The 16,856-nt window shown below is 59.7% G+C and overlaps 7 protein-coding genes across 7 annotated transcripts; 5 read left to right on the top strand and 2 right to left on the bottom strand.

Moving 5' to 3' along the window:
- The first annotated feature begins 40 nt into the window (after positions 1-40).
- Positions 41-2,083, top strand: GGTG_03685 (NAK protein kinase). The gene is made up of 3 exons (XM_009221467.1): positions 41-482; positions 615-1,287; positions 1,372-2,083. The coding sequence occupies exons 1-3, from the start codon at positions 354-356 to the stop codon at positions 1,923-1,925; spliced, it is 1,356 nt and encodes a 451-aa protein (XP_009219731.1). The 5' UTR covers positions 41-353; the 3' UTR covers positions 1,926-2,083.
- Positions 2,048-6,505, bottom strand: GGTG_03684 (hypothetical protein). Its single transcript, XM_009221466.1, has 2 exons — positions 5,348-6,505; positions 2,048-5,044 (listed from the first exon to the last, which is right to left on the bottom strand). Exons 1-2 carry the CDS (start codon positions 5,884-5,886, stop codon positions 2,950-2,952), a joined length of 2,634 nt encoding a protein of 877 aa, XP_009219730.1. The 5' UTR covers positions 5,887-6,505; the 3' UTR covers positions 2,048-2,949.
- On the top strand, positions 6,180-6,615 carry GGTG_03683 (hypothetical protein; the record flags this gene model as incomplete). Its single annotated transcript, XM_009221465.1, has 1 exon — positions 6,180-6,615. Exon 1 carries the CDS (start codon positions 6,379-6,381, stop codon positions 6,613-6,615), a length of 237 nt encoding a protein of 78 aa, XP_009219729.1. The 5' UTR covers positions 6,180-6,378.
- A 138-nt stretch (positions 6,616-6,753) lies between these two features.
- On the top strand, positions 6,754-7,129 carry GGTG_03682 (hypothetical protein; the record flags this gene model as incomplete). Its single annotated transcript, XM_009221464.1, has 1 exon — positions 6,754-7,129. The coding sequence occupies one exon, from the start codon at positions 6,754-6,756 to the stop codon at positions 7,045-7,047; it is 294 nt and encodes a 97-aa protein (XP_009219728.1). The 3' UTR covers positions 7,048-7,129.
- Positions 7,130-8,198: 1,069 nt separating this feature from the next.
- On the bottom strand, positions 8,199-10,419 carry GGTG_03681 (hypothetical protein). Its single transcript, XM_009221463.1, has 2 exons — positions 9,846-10,419; positions 8,199-9,755 (listed from the first exon to the last, which is right to left on the bottom strand). The coding sequence occupies exons 1-2, from the start codon at positions 10,210-10,212 to the stop codon at positions 9,136-9,138; spliced, it is 987 nt and encodes a 328-aa protein (XP_009219727.1). The 5' UTR covers positions 10,213-10,419; the 3' UTR covers positions 8,199-9,135.
- A 249-nt stretch (positions 10,420-10,668) lies between these two features.
- Positions 10,669-13,491, top strand: GGTG_03680 (hypothetical protein; the record flags this gene model as incomplete). Its single annotated transcript, XM_009221462.1, has 2 exons — positions 10,669-10,968; positions 11,032-13,491. 2 exons carry the CDS (start codon positions 10,669-10,671, stop codon positions 13,489-13,491), a joined length of 2,760 nt encoding a protein of 919 aa, XP_009219726.1.
- Positions 13,492-14,225: 734 nt separating this feature from the next.
- GGTG_03679 (cytochrome P450 97B3) lies at positions 14,226-16,713 on the top strand. The gene has a single exon (XM_009221461.1). The coding sequence runs from the start codon at positions 14,718-14,720 to the stop codon at positions 16,473-16,475; it is 1,758 nt and encodes a 585-aa protein (XP_009219725.1). The 5' UTR covers positions 14,226-14,717; the 3' UTR covers positions 16,476-16,713.
- Positions 16,714-16,856: the final 143 nt, after the last annotated feature.

The raw sequence follows: 16,856 nt of genomic DNA, 5'->3' as shown, positions 1-16,856 counted from the left end.
CGGCTGGTGGCTCGGTACTTAGCTTAGGTATTTGAATCAAACGCATTAGGTCATATCCATTGTATTCGCCCTCTCTGCTGAGTGTAGAGGGGGACTGGCGTTGGCCGAGTGCGCGCCGCAGCGGGCGCAGCGGGCGCACGTCTCGAGTTTAGTCACCATCTGCGGTGGGCATAGGCTGGCGACAGGGTCCAGCTGAGCTTGAAACGTCCAGCAAGACGGCACGGGAACCGACTTTACCTTGGACAACACAGACGGGCACCTCGATAAAATCAACACGATTGAACCTCGGCAGCACACCAAAACGAAGCGCACTCGACCGAATCGTCGCAACACTGCTGCTGCCCCCGGGGCACATGGCCAAGATGGCGCAGGTGTTCCTCGACCTATTCTACTCGCTGAGCAATTGCCTCACTTGCTTCTCTGGTTCGCCGACGCTCAAGATCAACAGCCGGAGCTTCAAGATCCTAAGGCTGCTGGGCGAGGTTGGTTTCTGCTCCTCCCCAGCCCCTTGTCCACCTATTCCCCTTGCTACGCATTGCCAAACAACGACGACAACAACAACAACAACAACAACAACAGCCTGCTAACCCCGCACCCTCTTCCTCGACTGGCAGGGCGGCTTCTCGTACGTCTACCTCGTCCAGGACACGTCGACGTCGGAGCTGCTGGCGCTCAAGAAGATCCGATGCCCGTTCGGGGCCGAGTCGGTGGCGCAGGCCATGCGCGAGGTCGAGGCCTACAAGCTCTTTGAGCACTCGGACGGCATCATCCACAGCGTCGACTACAGCATCTCGGGCGAGCGCGGCGGCGACCCGGGCTCCAAGACGGTCTACGTGCTGCTCCCCTACTACCGCCGCGGGAACCTGCAGGACATGATCAACGCCAACCTCGTCAACCACACCCGCTTCCCCGAGAAGAAGCTGATGCTGCTGTTCCTCGGCGTCTGCCGCGCCCTGCGCGACATGCACGTCTACCGCGGCGCCGGCCCGGGCGGCGCGGCCGAGGCGGGTGCGAGCGGTGGGGAGCGCATGGAGGTCGCGGCCGCGGGCGGGGGAGGTGGTGGTGGCAAAAAGAAGAAGAAGAAGGGCGGCGCGGCGGCGGCCGCCGCCGCCGCGTCGTCGAAAGGCGCGCGCGCAAAAGAGACGGGTGCGGATGAGGATGATGAGACGGCACAGCAGCTGCCGCTGATGGTGGGCGACGAGGACCGCGAAGGGCGCAACCGCGGTGGTGGCGGGCGTGGGCCGGGCGGTTCCTCCAGGTCGTATGCGCATCGCGACATCAAGCCGGGTATGTCATGACTCCTTCTACCTCCTTTCTTCTTTCTCCTGCGAACCCGCTTGCTGACTCCAACGCACAAAAAAAAACCCCCAGGCAACATCATGATCTCGGACAACGGCGCCGACCCCATCCTCATGGACCTCGGCTCCATCGCCGAGTCGCCGCTGGCCATCACGTCGCGGTCCATCGCCATCGCGACGCAGGACACGGCGGCCGAGCACTCGACCATGCCGTACCGCGCGCCCGAGCTCTTCGACGTCAAGACGGGCACCGTCGTCGACACAAAGGTGGACGTCTGGTCGCTCGGCTGTACCCTCTACGCCTGCCTCGTCGGCAAGTCGCCCTTCGAGGCCCGGTCCGACGAGACGGGCGGCTCCCTCAGCATCTGCGTCCTCGGCGGCGACTGGCGCTTCCCCGACGAGGCCCCGGGCGGCAAGAAGAAGGCCAAGGGCAAGGACCCCGCCGGTGGTGCCGGTGCCGCCGGCGGCGGATCGTCGGGCGGAGCCGACCCTAGCATTAGCGAGCCCATCCGGGACGTCGTCAGGAGGTGCCTCAAGGTCGAGCCGAGCGAGAGGCCAGACATTGATGAGCTCATTGACCTGGTCGAAGCCGTCATTGAAGAGATACCCGAGGATGACGGCTCGTGAATCAATGGGGAGCAGCTCACACTCCAATCTCTAATTGTTTCTTTCTTCTCCCCACACGGCGGCTTTCATGACGGAGAGGGACAAAAAGATGTACATGTTTTTCACCACTACGCCAGTGTTATGAATACAGCCATGTAAGATGATGGACTGTGATTTAGCTCTCAATATCAAAGTTACGGCTCATACCTCGCTAGCTCACCCCAGATCATGTTTCCTTCTTCATCTTGCTGCCTTGCACACAAGGACTTGCCCTTACGGTTGTTGGCATGATCAACGTTGTTCGTTTTGTCTACCGCATGATTAAAAAGACAATATCTAGAGTACTCGATGCCCTTTCCCCTTCCAAGACAGTGGCCGGCAAAACATCAAAACCCAGCGGGTATCCTAGAGCAAACACACCTGACCCTCCTCCCCGCCGGCCCCCCCTCGAGTGTGAGGCGCATGAAGAGTGGAAGCACAAGATAAAGAGAAACAAAGGCCGAGGGAACTAGTCTCGCAAAGCAACAGAACCTTGGTAGAAGGGCGGCAGGAGGTTGAATGGGAGCGCCGTCACACTCGGTTCGCTTGTTTTGCATCAAGGAAAACCGGTTACTGTCCCCACCCAACAGCGAAGATGCCATCATCGCAGGGCCGTAACAACTCGAATTAAACAGCGCCGACCTCGATAGCAAGTCGAGAAAACATCGTTCATTGCTCCCTGATACGCGCCTCGCCGAGACAAGTTTGCCCCAGAAAACAAAGTCCGTTATGAAAAGGTTAGGCGTTTCCTGCGGAAGGGGCCGGCAGACATATTGTACAGTGTAAAAAGTGGTCGAGAATAGAGAATAGGAAGCCGACTTGGAGTCGAACAGGGCCAAAAGAATTACCAAGCGTAGTTGGTTGATTATATAAGGTAGTTTGGGTCATGGCGGCTGCACTCTTCGCCTGGTTCGTACTCGACCGGCTGAGGTGCTGAGGTGTTGAGTTGTAAAACAATGGTCATGTCGTCAATTGGCTCGCAGACACGAGTTTCTTGTCTGTCTGTTTAAAAGGCGTCCTCGAAGGGGCAGTCAACGCTGTCGTGCCCGTCGCGCTCGCACAGAGCGCACCACTTCTCGACATCGACGACGCCGCTCTCCTTTCCGGCGACGGGGCCCGACTCCATGGGGTTTGGCAGGATCTTGACGTCGGGCGTGGGGACGGGAGCCTTGGTCCGCATGGGCGACAGCGGCGCGGGCGTCGCCGAGGCGTCCTGGCCCCTCTTGGGCGACAGGTTTCGGACCCCGGAGTTGCGGACGACATCCTTGCCGTTGCGCATGGCGCCATCAGCACCGCTGCCCGCCCGGCCGTGGTAGCCGCGGGCCGATGCGGGCGACCCGTTGGCGTTGCCGTTGCCCTGGGGGCCGAACATGTTGGTGCAGTTCAGGATGCCATGGCCAGACGTCTCGCACAGCTCGCACCAGAGCGTGCTGTTCTCGGTCGCCGTCGAGTAGGCGTCGCTCTCGGGCATGGTATCGAGAGTAGTGGCACGCGTGTGCGTCTTGCGGGGACCCTCAGGTGACCGCGGCTCGACCTCCCGCGAGAGTATGGCGGTGCCCCTCGAGTCACGGAACGAGTCGTGGTCGATGGGTACCACCGTAGCGGCACTAGCCCGGTGGCTGTCGATGCGGAGCTGGTCAAGCTCGCGCTCGATATCGCCCTCGCGGCCAGACTTGGTGTTCAGCAGCGCTCGAAGCTCAGCCACTTCACGCTCCAGACGCTCACGCGCGATGCGGTCGTTGGAAGCGCCTTTGAAGGGGGCCTGGCTCAGGGTGGGCGTCCTGTTGGGATCGTCGCCAGGCAGCCCGGGAATCGAGTCCCTGCTCAGTGAGTGGATGATGGCCTTGAGACCTCTAATCTCGTCCTCCTTCTGCTCCAGCTCCTTGGAGCTGGATCCGCCTCGGGTGCCGTTGGCAGGCCCTGCGGAGGCCGCTTTCTCGCGCTCCCGCCGCAGCTCCGAGCGTGTCCTCTCAACCTCGCCCCTAAGGAACTCGACTTCGCCACGCGCCTCGGCCTCGCCTCGCCTGGCGTCCTCGAGCCCTTCCTCGAGCTCCTGCACCAGCTCTTCCAGCTGCTTAAGCTGTTTGGCGACGGCGTTGACGTCCGTGGTGCGATCTTGGTAGTCGTGCAGCTCCTGCAGCACCTCCTCCAGCTTCTTCTCGTACACCCTCTCCGTCTCGGTGCTTGCCAGCTCCAGCGTATCAATAGTGCTCCTGAAGTCGGCCCTGTGGGCGTCGAACTCGGCAGTGAGCATTGCTATCTTCTCGTTCTTTTCCCGCAGCAGGGCTCGGAGCTGCGCCGTGTCCTTGTCGTCGAGGCTCCCCCGCCGGCCCGGCATTGGTACATCGCCTCCTTCAACATGGGCCTCGAAAAGAGTCTGTAGCTCCGTCAAGTTGCTCTCCATCTCGGCCAGCGACTGGGCCTGTTCCTTCAGCTGCCTGTCGCGGTCCTCGAGCTTGGCGCGAAGACGCTCCATTTCTTCATTCTGAGAGGCGTTGCCGTTGGCGGTGCGGGATGGCGGACGCAGCTTGGCGCTAAGAGAAGATATGGAGCCTATGCTGCCGTTGGTCTGGGGCATTTTGAGCCCAACGGGTGTGGTCTCGTCGTCGGTGAAGCCGCTTTGGCTGCCGCCACCCAGTGCGGACGCGCTGCGTGGGCCGACGCCGCCAACCCTGCTCTCCTGCCTCAGGCCTCCCCGCTTGCTGGGATCACCGGCGGTGCCACGAACGCTCTGGGAGAACTTGCTGTTTGGCGAGCCGCCGTACCTTGGCCCAGCCACTTTCGGAGCAGGCGTTGCGATGGAAGAGCGGGGGGCAGGCGTCATCTGCAGGCGGCGAATGGGGGACTCGGGCCGTGCTATTGACATTCTAGGCCTCTTGCCCGTTGGACTTGCAGTGCGGCTTGGACCGATAGACTGGCTGAACTTGGGTAGTGATGGCGTTGGGGGAGTAAAGTTTGTCGAGTTCTGGTTCCCGGCCTTGAGGCCGGGCATGGAGGCCGTCGGTGTTAGGGGCATGGTTAGTGGTGAGCCTCGCCTGACGGCTTTGGAGAGTGGTAGGAAGATGCCAGCGCCTGCCCTCGTGGTGGTGAAATAGGAAACGCTGTAGGCGCAGCAGAGTCAGCAAAGTTCAAGGACAAAATTATCCAATAAAGCAAGCGTGAAGGCGCTAACTCGAACGCGTTGGGAGGCGGCAGGGGAGGCACCAGCTGGGCCAGGAGCGATAGCTCGGATGGCATGGTCAATGGCCCGAAAGCCACTAGAAGCCGAGCCAATAACCAAGCCATTTCCAAGTGCCCAATGGGCAGGCTGGACGGCACACGGACGGGGATGGGAGGGAACCAGGTATAGCAGGGCCGAGGCAACGGGGCCTGGGCAACAGGCAGACAAGCGAACAGTAACTCACCCGTCGACGTCACCATTGTTCTTGCCCCTCAAGGCGAATTCCGGGTGCAGCTCGACGCCGGCAAAGACCCCCCTACGGCCGCCGACGGAGCCAACGAAGCGGACGGTGCCAACCATGTTGCCAGGCACATCGACTGAGTCGCCGACGGCGACGGCGCCGTGGGGGTCGGCCGTGGACGGGCGTGCCGGGCTCGAGATCGGGGGCAACATCCTGGTGGGGGACGCGGGGGCGTCTTCGTCGTTCAGGACGGAGTGCAGGGCGTAGGACTCGGTGTCATCGGGGATGGAGGCGAGCGAGTTCGGGGTGAGGGCAGCGAAGGAGGCCTTGCGCGACAGGCCCGGGGGAGCGAGGCGCGAGTGAGCCGTGTAGAGCGAGTTGAGGTTTGGCGTCGACGCCGAGGCTAGCGAGCCCAGGCCTGAGGATCTTCGCGGCGGCGCACGGGAAAACGCTCTGAGAGGAGCAGGCGCCAGGAGGCTGTGGTGCGGGATGGACGAGAGCGGCGTCGTCGTGAGCGTCGTGGTGCTGGTGGTGAAAGACATTGTGTTTTTTCCCACGGTCGGGCCGGCAGCACCCCTAGCGTAATTTGTTTAGTGTTTACCGTGCGCTGGAAACGGAGGCCAGACAACCAAAAACCCCCCACACCAAGCCCAACACAAGGCCGCCACCACTGGATTCTGCCCGACCGAACCGCGTATGTGCGGCCAAGAAAAGAAACAGGAAAAAAAAAATGTTGGACAACAAGAGCCAAAGGGCCGACGCGTCAGACGGACGGGCGGCCGTCAAGCGTCAAACAGCCTCAACCTCCGCCTAGCTCAATTGGCCGACTCTCAAGCCTCAAGAGCTCTCAAGAGCTCTCTTGGTTTCTGCAAGGCGCCGCAGGTTTCTGCCCACTATGAACCGCTCGTAGTCCTGGTGACCCGTCCACACACACCCGCGCACCCGCCTCTGGGTGCTCGTGCCAGACGTGATGGTTCGTTGGGGTATGTTTGGTTGCACGCAGCCGGCCGTCACAGCGTCTCGTTGCAGGGAGTATGTCTATCTCCCGTCCCCTCGTATTCGTGGGTCCCGGACGGGCCGTGGTCGCTAGCTCGCGTCGTACAGGCAGGGCCAATATGTCCGCCTTCGAGATCTCCCGCGGATTGGCAGGTCGGCCACAAGGGATTCCCCTCGAGGGCGGCTGCAGCGCTCTGTGGCACGAGCTGGTCGATGAGGGGGAACACACAAATTTGTGGGCCGTGCTGTCGTCTCTGGGGCTCTCACCCTGGTGATTAATGCTGCCCGGTATGGTTCGACGTGTTTGCAATGAGCGCAGACTCTGGTGTCGGGCTGGTCGCTGTGGGCGGGAAAGACGATTATGCTATAGCTGGGCCAGGCAATACCCGAGGCAGAAACACAGCCCGCAACCAATGTCCTGTGTTGAGCTTGAGCGGAGGAATGCCGGCCGGTTCGTCGGTCGGACGAGCCTCAGACATGAAAAGACGACCCGCCAGAAGAATGGAGGAGCAGCGGAGGGTCTGAGCTATCAATGTTATAGGCACAGCTCGCTGGCCTCGTGGGGGCGCGATGGAGCTAGTGCAGGCAAGCTGCAGCGCCCCTTGCTGGATAGCAACTACAAAACGCTGAGCAAAATGGAACGGCGGCCGGAAGCCAAGCCGAAGAAGGTGCGGAGGGGGAAAGTAGATGTTACGCTGGAGGAGTGAGGAGGGCTGGGAGAGGCAGGCCAGCGTCTACTTGACATTAACAAATACAAGAGACCATATGAACCCCACGGGCTGTCGTCTCCGTTTGTGTCCTCCCCCTCCTGCGTGGAGCTCCTTTGTTTTTGCATGGGCAAGGCCGACGAGAGCCCACCTCCCTCAGTTCGTGCCTTCGCTTCGCCAAACAAGCCCTGCATCGGCGTCCAATTGCATGGCTGGGATCCAGAAACGTACGTCCTCTGGGTTTGTCTGGCCAGCTCCGGATGCTGGGGGCTGGCGTCGATGACGACTGCGCCGGCAAACGGGAGACGCACCAGCCAGGGGAGGTATGCAGCTGGCCTGGAGCTGGGGCAACAGTCGCTGCAACAACAAAAACAAGGTACCCAACGGATGTGCGCTAGCAGCAGAAGCAGCAGCAGCCGCAACATCAACAAAGCCACACGATGCCTTCCCCCTTTTTCGTGTCTAGAGGCCTCACATGAAAAAACACAACGACAAAAGTCGAACCGCGAATCGAGCCCCTCTACTGGCTATAGCAAACACACCGTGCCCCCTTGCCCCCTTGCCCCCTGTCATCCCGTCTGGCCGCCCGCCAAAAAGGGACGGAAAAAAATACAAATGGAAAAAAAGAAGTGACAGACCAAAACGGGTCAGCCACCCCGATGTGGAAAGAATAAACATTGGCCACCGCCAATCGCCGTAAGACGCAACATGTCGGTGTGGGAGCGGCTCGGCGACGGGCTGTCACGCATCTCTTTGCGGCAGGAGGCAGTGCGTCTGTGGGGTCGTGGCCCGCCAATGGCACGCCCACATTTCGAAGCGTCACATTCATCATCTCGGACCTTCCAGGTCCCAGTGGTCCTCTTTTCTCCGTCACTCCGTCCACCCACCCATTGATGTCCACTCACACCAGCCCTTGCTCCTTCCGCCGCCTGCTCTGGTGGGCAGGTCATCACCCATATCGCGCAAATGGTACGTACATATGTAAGTCTACCTAGGTACGCACATGTGCGTCTGTCTGCAAAGCCGATTTGTTTTGTGCTTCGCGTATCTGCTTCGTGCGAGACATGGCATGACGGGGCCCAGGTTGACCGATCGACGGGGAATGGAGAACAAGACACGGGCAGCCCTTTAAGAGTGGCCCCAGTGAGGAGTGAATGAGTTCTTCTGATGGGTCCCGGCGGCGGAGGAGTAAAGTTTGACATCGATTTTGGAGCAATGCTCTTCTTTTATCTTGTTCGTTCTTCCTGACCTGCCAGCGAACACGCAAATAATCCGGCGCCTCCGAGAAGGGGTAGCCCTGCGAGGTTGTCGTGTCCCCTGATCCGCCCGCCTGGTTCACCGGAAAGTCTCCTGAAGCGGAAACGAATTCCTAGACAAAACCTTCCTCGCATTTTTGGGTTCCTCGTGGCACACATGGTTGCTCAAAAACCTATTGGACTCGCACCACCCACTCGGGTATTTCCCAAAGCCTCTGGTCATATTCTTGATTCCGTTCCGGCGGGTCTATCTCGGCCAAAGCGAGTCACCTTCGCTTATCTCCTTGTGTATAATCTTATGCATGGGTAGAGAAGAGCTGTCATGGAGAAGCAGGCAACGTCATTATCCCAAATGTTCTGGAGTCGCTCAGCGGCTAAAACGTCAACATCCGTGGTCCGTGGTCCACGGTCTGTGGGTGCCGCTTGTACCGTCTTGATCCTAGCCCCCACGCCCCCCTTGCTTGCCCTGGCAGCCAGCCACCCAGCCCCGGAGGGCGATGGCGCCGAATCCTTGTAGCCCTCAGCTTTGGATCGACGTAGCCCTGAGCACCAAACTGGAGCGACATCCCGCCATATCTGGTAAAGTGTCATAGCTGAAGCCATCCCAAAGGAACGCCACTCTCCTCTAGTGATATCCGCCCTGAACCAAGGCGGCTTGTGCGTTCGAGGAGGCCTTGGTTTGAGCCAGCTCCCCGGACCTTGCGCTGTTCCCGCGGCTCGAGAAAAACAATCCCGTGACCCCGGTCAAGGGTTCATGGGCAAGCAACGACTTGTCCCAAGAGACCGTTCTTTTGCAGACACAGTGTTCTGACTGGTAGCTCCAAAGTCGGGATCAGTCGTGACCCCTTTCAATGATATCACCCCGCCCCAATGGCCGGGTGCCATCATTGAGCACCATGGCCTCGCGATGCTGGCGTCGGAGCCGCTGCTCCTCCACGCTCTGCTCAAGTACCCTCGGCTGGAAAGACTCAACTTCCCTTAGGTCGACTCCCTCCCCCGTGATAGACAGTACTATCCTGATGCCGTTGATCTCACCTGCCTCCTCCATCGCCTCTAGTTCGCCGTCGCCATCGGTCGCGATCAGCCTGGCGCGCTGCAAAGCCTCATAGCCGCCACGTGTGTCCCTAATCCTACGGCAGATCTCGCATATCCTATTATGCCTGTGGCTCATGTACTGCAAGAAGTTGTGTTGTCGCTCTTCGTCCGTGTCACCCCACCGCTGCTTGACGAGCCACTTGTCGATGAACTTGGCCTTGACAAGCTTTTCTGGGTCGTACTTGTTGAGCAACTGGATGATGAACATGAGGCAAAACTTCTCCGACATGTCTCTGAGGTAGTAGTCGTCGTAATACTTGTCGTCAAGCTTCCTGCGCGGCGACTCTTCGGCGCAGAGCTCTAGGGATCTGACCAAGGCCGAATATGCCTTGTCCGTGTGAAGGATGTGGAGGCTGTCTGTTTGGGAGAGTGGTCAGCACTGTTCGGCAGTAGATATCTTTAGGGGCCGGCGGGTAGATGTGGTAATAGCTCTCGAGCCGGTCTCACTTTGGTCTGTGATGAGCGCTAGCGTCCTCAAGCTCCTCATGCGCTCCTCATAGTCGGGTCTCGTGATGCCCCAGAGCAGGTAGTCCACACTTTCCGTCTCATTGAGCGCTCTGTCGCAGATGATCTTGGCCGCCGTCTCCCGGATCGCAAAGTTGTAGTGCCCCAACAGGCTCTCCAGGGTGTTGAGCTTCAACGAATCCTCCGTTTCCTGTGTGATGTATCGTGGCTTTGGCGGGGTTGTCTTGATCTCGTTCTGCTCGCGGATATGCTCCAGCATCTTGCGAATTCCCACCAGAAGAACCACCGAGCCAATACTGAGGCTGGCGGCGATCACCCGCCCGTCACGGGCGAAGCTGAACAAGCCCATGATGGCGATGTTGATCAGCCTGGAGGGGAGCTCGGCGGTTGTCGATATCAATCTGAATACGCTGGTGGTTCGGACGCTTGTCGCGAGCGTGGGAATTTCAGTTTAGCGCAGATGTTATCCATGATCAACCGCAGCGTCAAGTCTGCATCCCGTCGCCGATGGATGGAGATGGGGCTACCCTGGTTTCGATGATGTTATTTCAAGGCGCTCTTTCAGCCGCGTCGGATGGTCCCTGCAATCGGTCCCCAGATAGGTGTGGGGCGGCGCGTGTAGGCGGGGCCAGTGATAAGATAAGACGCCGAAGCGGCGGGCAAAAAAAAAAAAACGAGGGCGCGGGTTGGAGGTCGTGCGCCGTTGGATCCAAGCTATGAACGACGACCTCACAGAGCTGAGTGACACTGCGCGTCAACCATTCTCCTTTGCGACCTGGCCCCAGCTACGAGCCTACCTTTCGACATGGCGGGCTCACAGCTCAAGAGGCTAAAGACCTCTCTGCGGGAACAGGGAATCGTGGGGCCCCAGAAATCGAAGAAACAGAAGAAACAGACAGCTCAAGACGCAAAAGCCAACGCTGACAAGCGGTTGAAGAGATCGGTTGCTTTGGAGGGAATCCGAGAGCAGTTCAACCCTTTCCAATTTCACACGAATGCGCGGGGCCCCAAGTTTGAGGTGACGAGCAACAAGGCTCTGGCCGCGAATGCCTCCAAGGCCATCAGGGGACGCCCGGGCGTCACCAAGGCGCTCGGCGAGGAAAGGGTTTGTGTCCTGTTGGGAATTCGACCAGCTTGCGAGGCCATTGCTAACAGGTGTGTGCTGTAGCGCCGCGAGACCCTTTTGGTAGAGATGCAGCGTCGGAACAAGGTCGGCGGCATCCTGGATCGGCGAATCGGAGAGAACGACCCGTCTATGGCGCCCGAGGAGAAGGCCCTGCGGAGGTTTGCGATGGAGAAACAACGCAGCCACAAGAAGGGTTCTCTCTTTGACCTGGAGGATAACGAGGATGATGTCGGCCTGACCCACATGGGCAAATCCCTGTCCTTTGACGATGCCGAGGACGACTTTGACAACGCCGACCTTCCATCAGAGAACGAGTCCGACATAGCCAACATAAACCCAACACGTCTCAAGAGAATGCGCGGCGAAGATGTTTCTGATGGAGACGACGACGAGGCCGAGCAGCTACCAGAGCGGAAAAAAACCAAACAGGAAATCTACAAGGAGATCATCGAGAAGTCCAAAGCACACAAGTACGAGCGCCAGGCCGCGAAGGATGCCGACGAGGACCTGAGGGAGAAAATAGACAAGGAATTCTCGGAGCTCCAGAGGGTGCTATTCACAAACAAAGCGAAACCTTCGCGGCCAGACCCGGAGGACTCGCAGCCAGCTCCAAAACTTGTCGCAGGACTTGACAAGGAGGAGTTCGACAAGGCCTACGATGTCCGTGTCAAGAAGCTACTGCAAGACAAGAGGGCACAGCCCACGGAAAGGACGAAGACGGATGAGGAGAAGGCTGCTGAGGAGTCAGCCCGTCTCAAGGAGCTCGAGGAGAAGCGGCTCAAGAGGATGCGAGGAGAGGAGGTCAGCGACAGTGACGGAGATGAAGAGACTGGGGAAGACGTAGAATCACACCCTGATGCTACGATGCAGGGTCCCGACGACGACATGGAGGAGGACGAGTTTCAGCTTGGCAAGGGCATCAAGAAGATGCGCCCCACTGCCACGGAGCTAGGGTTTGACGACGAGGACGATTTTATCATCGACGATGACCTCGTTGCCAGCGGATCCGACATCGAGCCAGAGGATGAGGAGGATTCCTCTTCCGACGACAGCGGAGACGACGAGGATGGATTCGACGGCTTCGAGTCCGATGATGAGTTCACAAAAGGCCTCCTGACGGAGACTGAAAGTCGGCAACCCGAATTCACAGAAGCAACCAAGCTTCCCGGCGCGGAATCCAAGGGCGATGATGATGGTATCCCATATACGTTCCCGTGCCCGCAGTACCATGGAGAGCTGTTGAAGATCACCGGGGGGCTACCGGTGGCTAAACTTGCCACTGTTATCCAACGAATACGCGCGCTGTACCACCCCAAACTGGACAGCGGCAACAAGGAGCGACTAGGGAACTTCTCTAGAGTCTTAGTTCAGCACATCGCCTATCTAGGCAACCTGGCGGACGGTGCGCCATCTACCGCCATTGAGAGTCTCATCCGACACGTCCACTCGCTGGCCAAGACATTCCCGCTCGAGATCTCGCGCGAGTTCCGTCTCCATCTTCAGACCATGGCAGCTGAAAGGCCGCTTGCGCTGGTCAATGGCGACCTGTTTATCCTGACCGCTATTAGCTCGATATACCCAACGTCGGATCATTTCCATCGGGTGGTGACTCCGGCAATGCTTTCTACCGCGAGGTTCCTTGGTCAGAGTGTGCCTAAGAAGCTCTCTGACTATGCCACCGGGACCTACCTCGCGATACTAGCTCTTCAGTACCAGGCGCTATCAAAGCGCTATGTGCCAGAGCTGATGAACTTCACCCTCAACACACTATGCGCCCTGGCTCCGACCGAATGCACAGGGCGTGTGGGCGCTTTCCCACTACACCGCCCTTCCCCGGATACGCGGATCAAGGACAGCCAAGGGGAGGCCGTACGCAAGCTAAGCTGCGCTGATTGTCGTCCTTGCACCGGCGGCGATGATGATTCATCTACTTCCCTGCAGGTTGCCGTCCTCGACACGACCGTCAAGGTGCTCTCTGCCGCGGCTGAGTGCTGGGCTGGGAAGCCCGGGTTTTTCGAGACGTTTGAGCCCACTTGCAGGGTTTTGGCTCACTTGTGCTCCAAACCCTGCAGAAATGCACTGCCTCCTGCCGTAGTCAAGGAGACAGAGAGGTTCTTGGCGCGGCTGAAGGTGTCGCTGCAGGCCGCACGGCTGTCCCGCCGACCTCTAGAGTTGCATCACCACCGCCCCTTGGCGATTCGAACTTACGTGCCCAAGTTCGAGGACACGTTCGACCCGAACAAGCACTACGACCCGGACAGAGAACGGGCCGAGATGGCCAAGCTCCGGGCCGAGCACAAGCGGGAGCGCAAGGGAGCGATGAGAGAACTGAGGAAGGACGCGAACTTTATGGCGCGGGAGAAGCTCAAGATCAAAAAGGCCAAGGACGAGGCGTACGAGAAGAAGTTCAAGAGGCTGGTGTCGGAAATCCAGAGCCAGGAGGGTCGCGAGGCGAACGCATACGAGCGGGAGAAGCAGCAAAGGAAGCGGGCGAGGAAGTAGCGGGCGAGGAAGTAGCGGGCGAGGAAGTAGCGGGCGATGGAGGAGTGCCTTTGTCAGGCCATCACTATCACAATCTAGATATCCCATGTTTGTTTGGTTGTGCAATGGGACCATGTGCGATGAATTTGTGGTTCACTGCTGGCGCCTGCATCGATATCAAAGCATGAAGTGTTGCCTGCCCATAGATGCCTCACCCTCGCCAACATTTCAACTTGTTTCCCATCATGTGCCTGGTTCCGTACATCTACTTTGATACCACTACCATTCCAATTAGGAAATTGCCTAACTGGTTTTTAATGCGAGGGAGTCAAGCCTGCGGAAACGAACACGGCCAGCTTGCCTTGGTTTGGGATCCGGTCCGGTGTATGAGTTGAATAGGCAATCCGCAAGACTCGCTATCCCGGCCTGCCAACCGACCTAGCATGTCACGCATGTACGAGAGCGAGACAGGTTCGCAGTTGCTGGATCGTCGTTCAGCCTCCATTTCGTCTGATAATTCGGACGAAGCGAGGCTCCCCGACTTGCAACAGCCGCTTGAGATGGAAGGCGTAGTCAGAGTTGAGAGGTTGACTAGGCTGACTAGGTCGAAAGTGGCAACGGCGGAGGGCAGGCAGCAGATGGAACAAAGGCGTCTGGTGTCATCTGATCTGGCACGGTGCGGAGGAGCGGGCTAATTCCCAAATCCGGCTCTCTCCACCCTCGGTTTAAGGTGCGCGGCGCGCGGGGCAATAGCATGGCCGGTCCACACTCGCTTGGCCTCCTTTCGTCTCGCCTCGGGGGCAATCTAGGTAGCAATCTAGGTAGCAATCCATCCGTCAGGCCAAGTTCTTGTGTATGACCGGGATTGGCGAAGCGTTGGACTAAATCCCAACGGCCGGACTGGACAGTCTCGCCAGTCGTGTATTTCTAGGGCCTGCTGCCTCTGGTAGGCAGGATAAGCCAAGCTGGCGATTGGTGTCGCCGTCATACGCCAAGCGCCATAAGCTTGACGAACCAAGGATTTGGCACCAGCGTCCCGTCTCCGCCCGTGGCGCGAGATATATACGTACGTGTAGAGGGAGCTAGAGGAGGACTCTCGAAGCCCCAAACCCGCTCTCAACTCGTGCTTATCTACCAACCAAGGTGTCTGCCGTCAGAGCAGTACGTGCAGAGACAAGGATCCTGCTTCCTCGTTTTCATCTTCCTCGACCAGACCGACTTCTGCTCTCCCCTATCCTTCGCCTCCCATGCTGGCCCCCACCATCAAACGGACCTGGCGGCCATGGCGGCCTGCCTCGCTGGTCTTCGTCGGACTGGTGACGTACGCCATCTCGTGGCGTCAAGGCCAGAGGTCTACGTCAACCCTCCTCACCACCTTCTCGGGCGCATGGCTGGCCCTGTTCGCCGTCTGGGCCATCTGGATGAACCAGCTCTACCCCAAACTCTTCTCGCCGCTCAGGCACCTCCCGGGGCCAAAGGACAACAGTTTTTGGAACGGCCAGCAGGCCCGGATTGCCAAGGAGCCGACTGGCGCGCCCATGACGGATTGGCTCAATTCCATCCCCAACGATGGCTTCATCCGCTACCTGTCGATTCTCAACATCGAGCGCCTGGCGCCGACGAGCGCCAAGGCGCTGCAAGAGATCCTCGTGACGAAGAATTACGACTTTGAGAAGCCCGAGGACTTCAGGCACACCATCGGCCGCATCCTAGGCGTCGGCATCCTGCTGGCCGAGGGCGACGAGCACAAGGCGCAGAGGCGGGCGCTGAACCCGGCATTTGGCTTCCGCCACATCAAGGACCTGGTGCCCGTCTTCTGGAGCAAGTCGGTCGAGTCGGTGCTCGCCATGACGGCCCAGATCGACGCCGACGCCGATGCCGACGCCGACGCGCCCGGCCCGCGGACGGCCAGGCTGGAGGCGAGCGGCTGGGCGTCGCGCGCAACGCTGGACATCATCGGCGTGGCGGGCCTCGGGCGCGACTTTGGCGCCATCGCGAACCCGGACACGGAGCTCACCAGGACGTACAACAACCTGTTCAAGCCCTCGCGCCAGGCCCAGATCCTCGGCATGCTCGGCCTCATCATCGGCGGCTGGGCCGTGTCAATGCTGCCGATATCGCGCAACAACGACATCCAGGCGTCGTCCAAGCTCATCCGGGCCACGTGCCGCGACCTGATCCGCGAGAAGCAGGCCAAGCTGAACGAGCGCAAGAAGGACGAGACCGGCGACGGCGACGCGGCGGGCCCCAGGGACGTGGACATCCTCTCGGTCGCGCTCGAGAGCGGGGGCTTCAGCGAGGAGAACCTGGTGGACCAGCTGATGACGTTCCTGGCGGCCGGGCACGAGACGACGGCGTCGGCCATGACGTGGGCCGTCTACCTCCTTTCGGTCAACCCGGGGGTGCAGAGCCGGCTGCGGGCCGAGGTGAGGGCGCGGCTGCCGGCGCCGGGGTCCGACGGCGCGGCGGCGGCGTCGCCGTCGCCGGTGACGTCGGTCGACATCGACCGCATGCCCTACCTCAACGCCGTCTGCCTCGAGATCCTACGATACTTCGCCCCCGCGCCCAACACGCTGCGCGTGTCCAACAAGGACACGACGGTGCAGGGCCAGTTCGTGCCCAAGGGGACCCGCGTCATGCTCGTCATCAGCGCGCTCAACAAGTCGACGGCGCTGTGGGGGCCCGACGCCGGCAGCTTCAACCCGGACCGCTGGCTGGACCCGGTCCCTGGGGGCGGCGGCGAGGCGTACGTAGTCAACAACAACGGCGGGGCGGCGAGCAACTTCGCGCTCATGACGTTCCTGCACGGGCCCAGGAGCTGCATCGGCAGCGCCTTCGCCCGGGCCGAGTTCGCGTGCCTGCTGGCCGCCTGGGTCGGCCGGTTCGAGTTCTCGCTCCAGCACGCCGAGGAGATGGACGAGAAGAATGTGGACATCAAGGGCGGCATCACGCAGCGCCCCGCCAACGGCATGCGCGTGTGGGCGAGGGTCATGGAGGGCTGGTAGGGAGGGTCTGGCATCGCCTGCTGCGTTGTATCCCTCGTGGTGTCATTCACTTTGGGCTACACTCCTTGCTCTCAGTTTTGGTTTTGCTGTCTACCTAGTCCAGTAGAGGGTAGATGACACACTCCTTGCTCTGGATATCTACCATCAAATGTTCAAGAACGGTCTTAGCTTTGGGGTTCACAACACCAAGAACTTTTTGATATATCGAATATATATGAAACCACCCTTTCGGAACTGGCCCTTTCATCCATCTACCAGCAAGTCAATGAGATCCCACGATGACCATGCCTTGCTCCCCGCCCTTGTGTGTAAAATATGGAGCCTGGATGTTATTCCGCGAATTATTGATTTCTCACCAGCAGCGGGAGCCCGTGCTGAAAC

This window comes from Gaeumannomyces tritici (assembly GCF_000145635.1).
Source record: "Gaeumannomyces tritici R3-111a-1 unplaced genomic scaffold supercont2.2, whole genome shotgun sequence".
Taxonomy (NCBI): domain Eukaryota; kingdom Fungi; phylum Ascomycota; class Sordariomycetes; order Magnaporthales; family Magnaporthaceae; genus Gaeumannomyces; species Gaeumannomyces tritici.
This window is presented reverse-complemented; position numbering and strand designations above follow the sequence as displayed.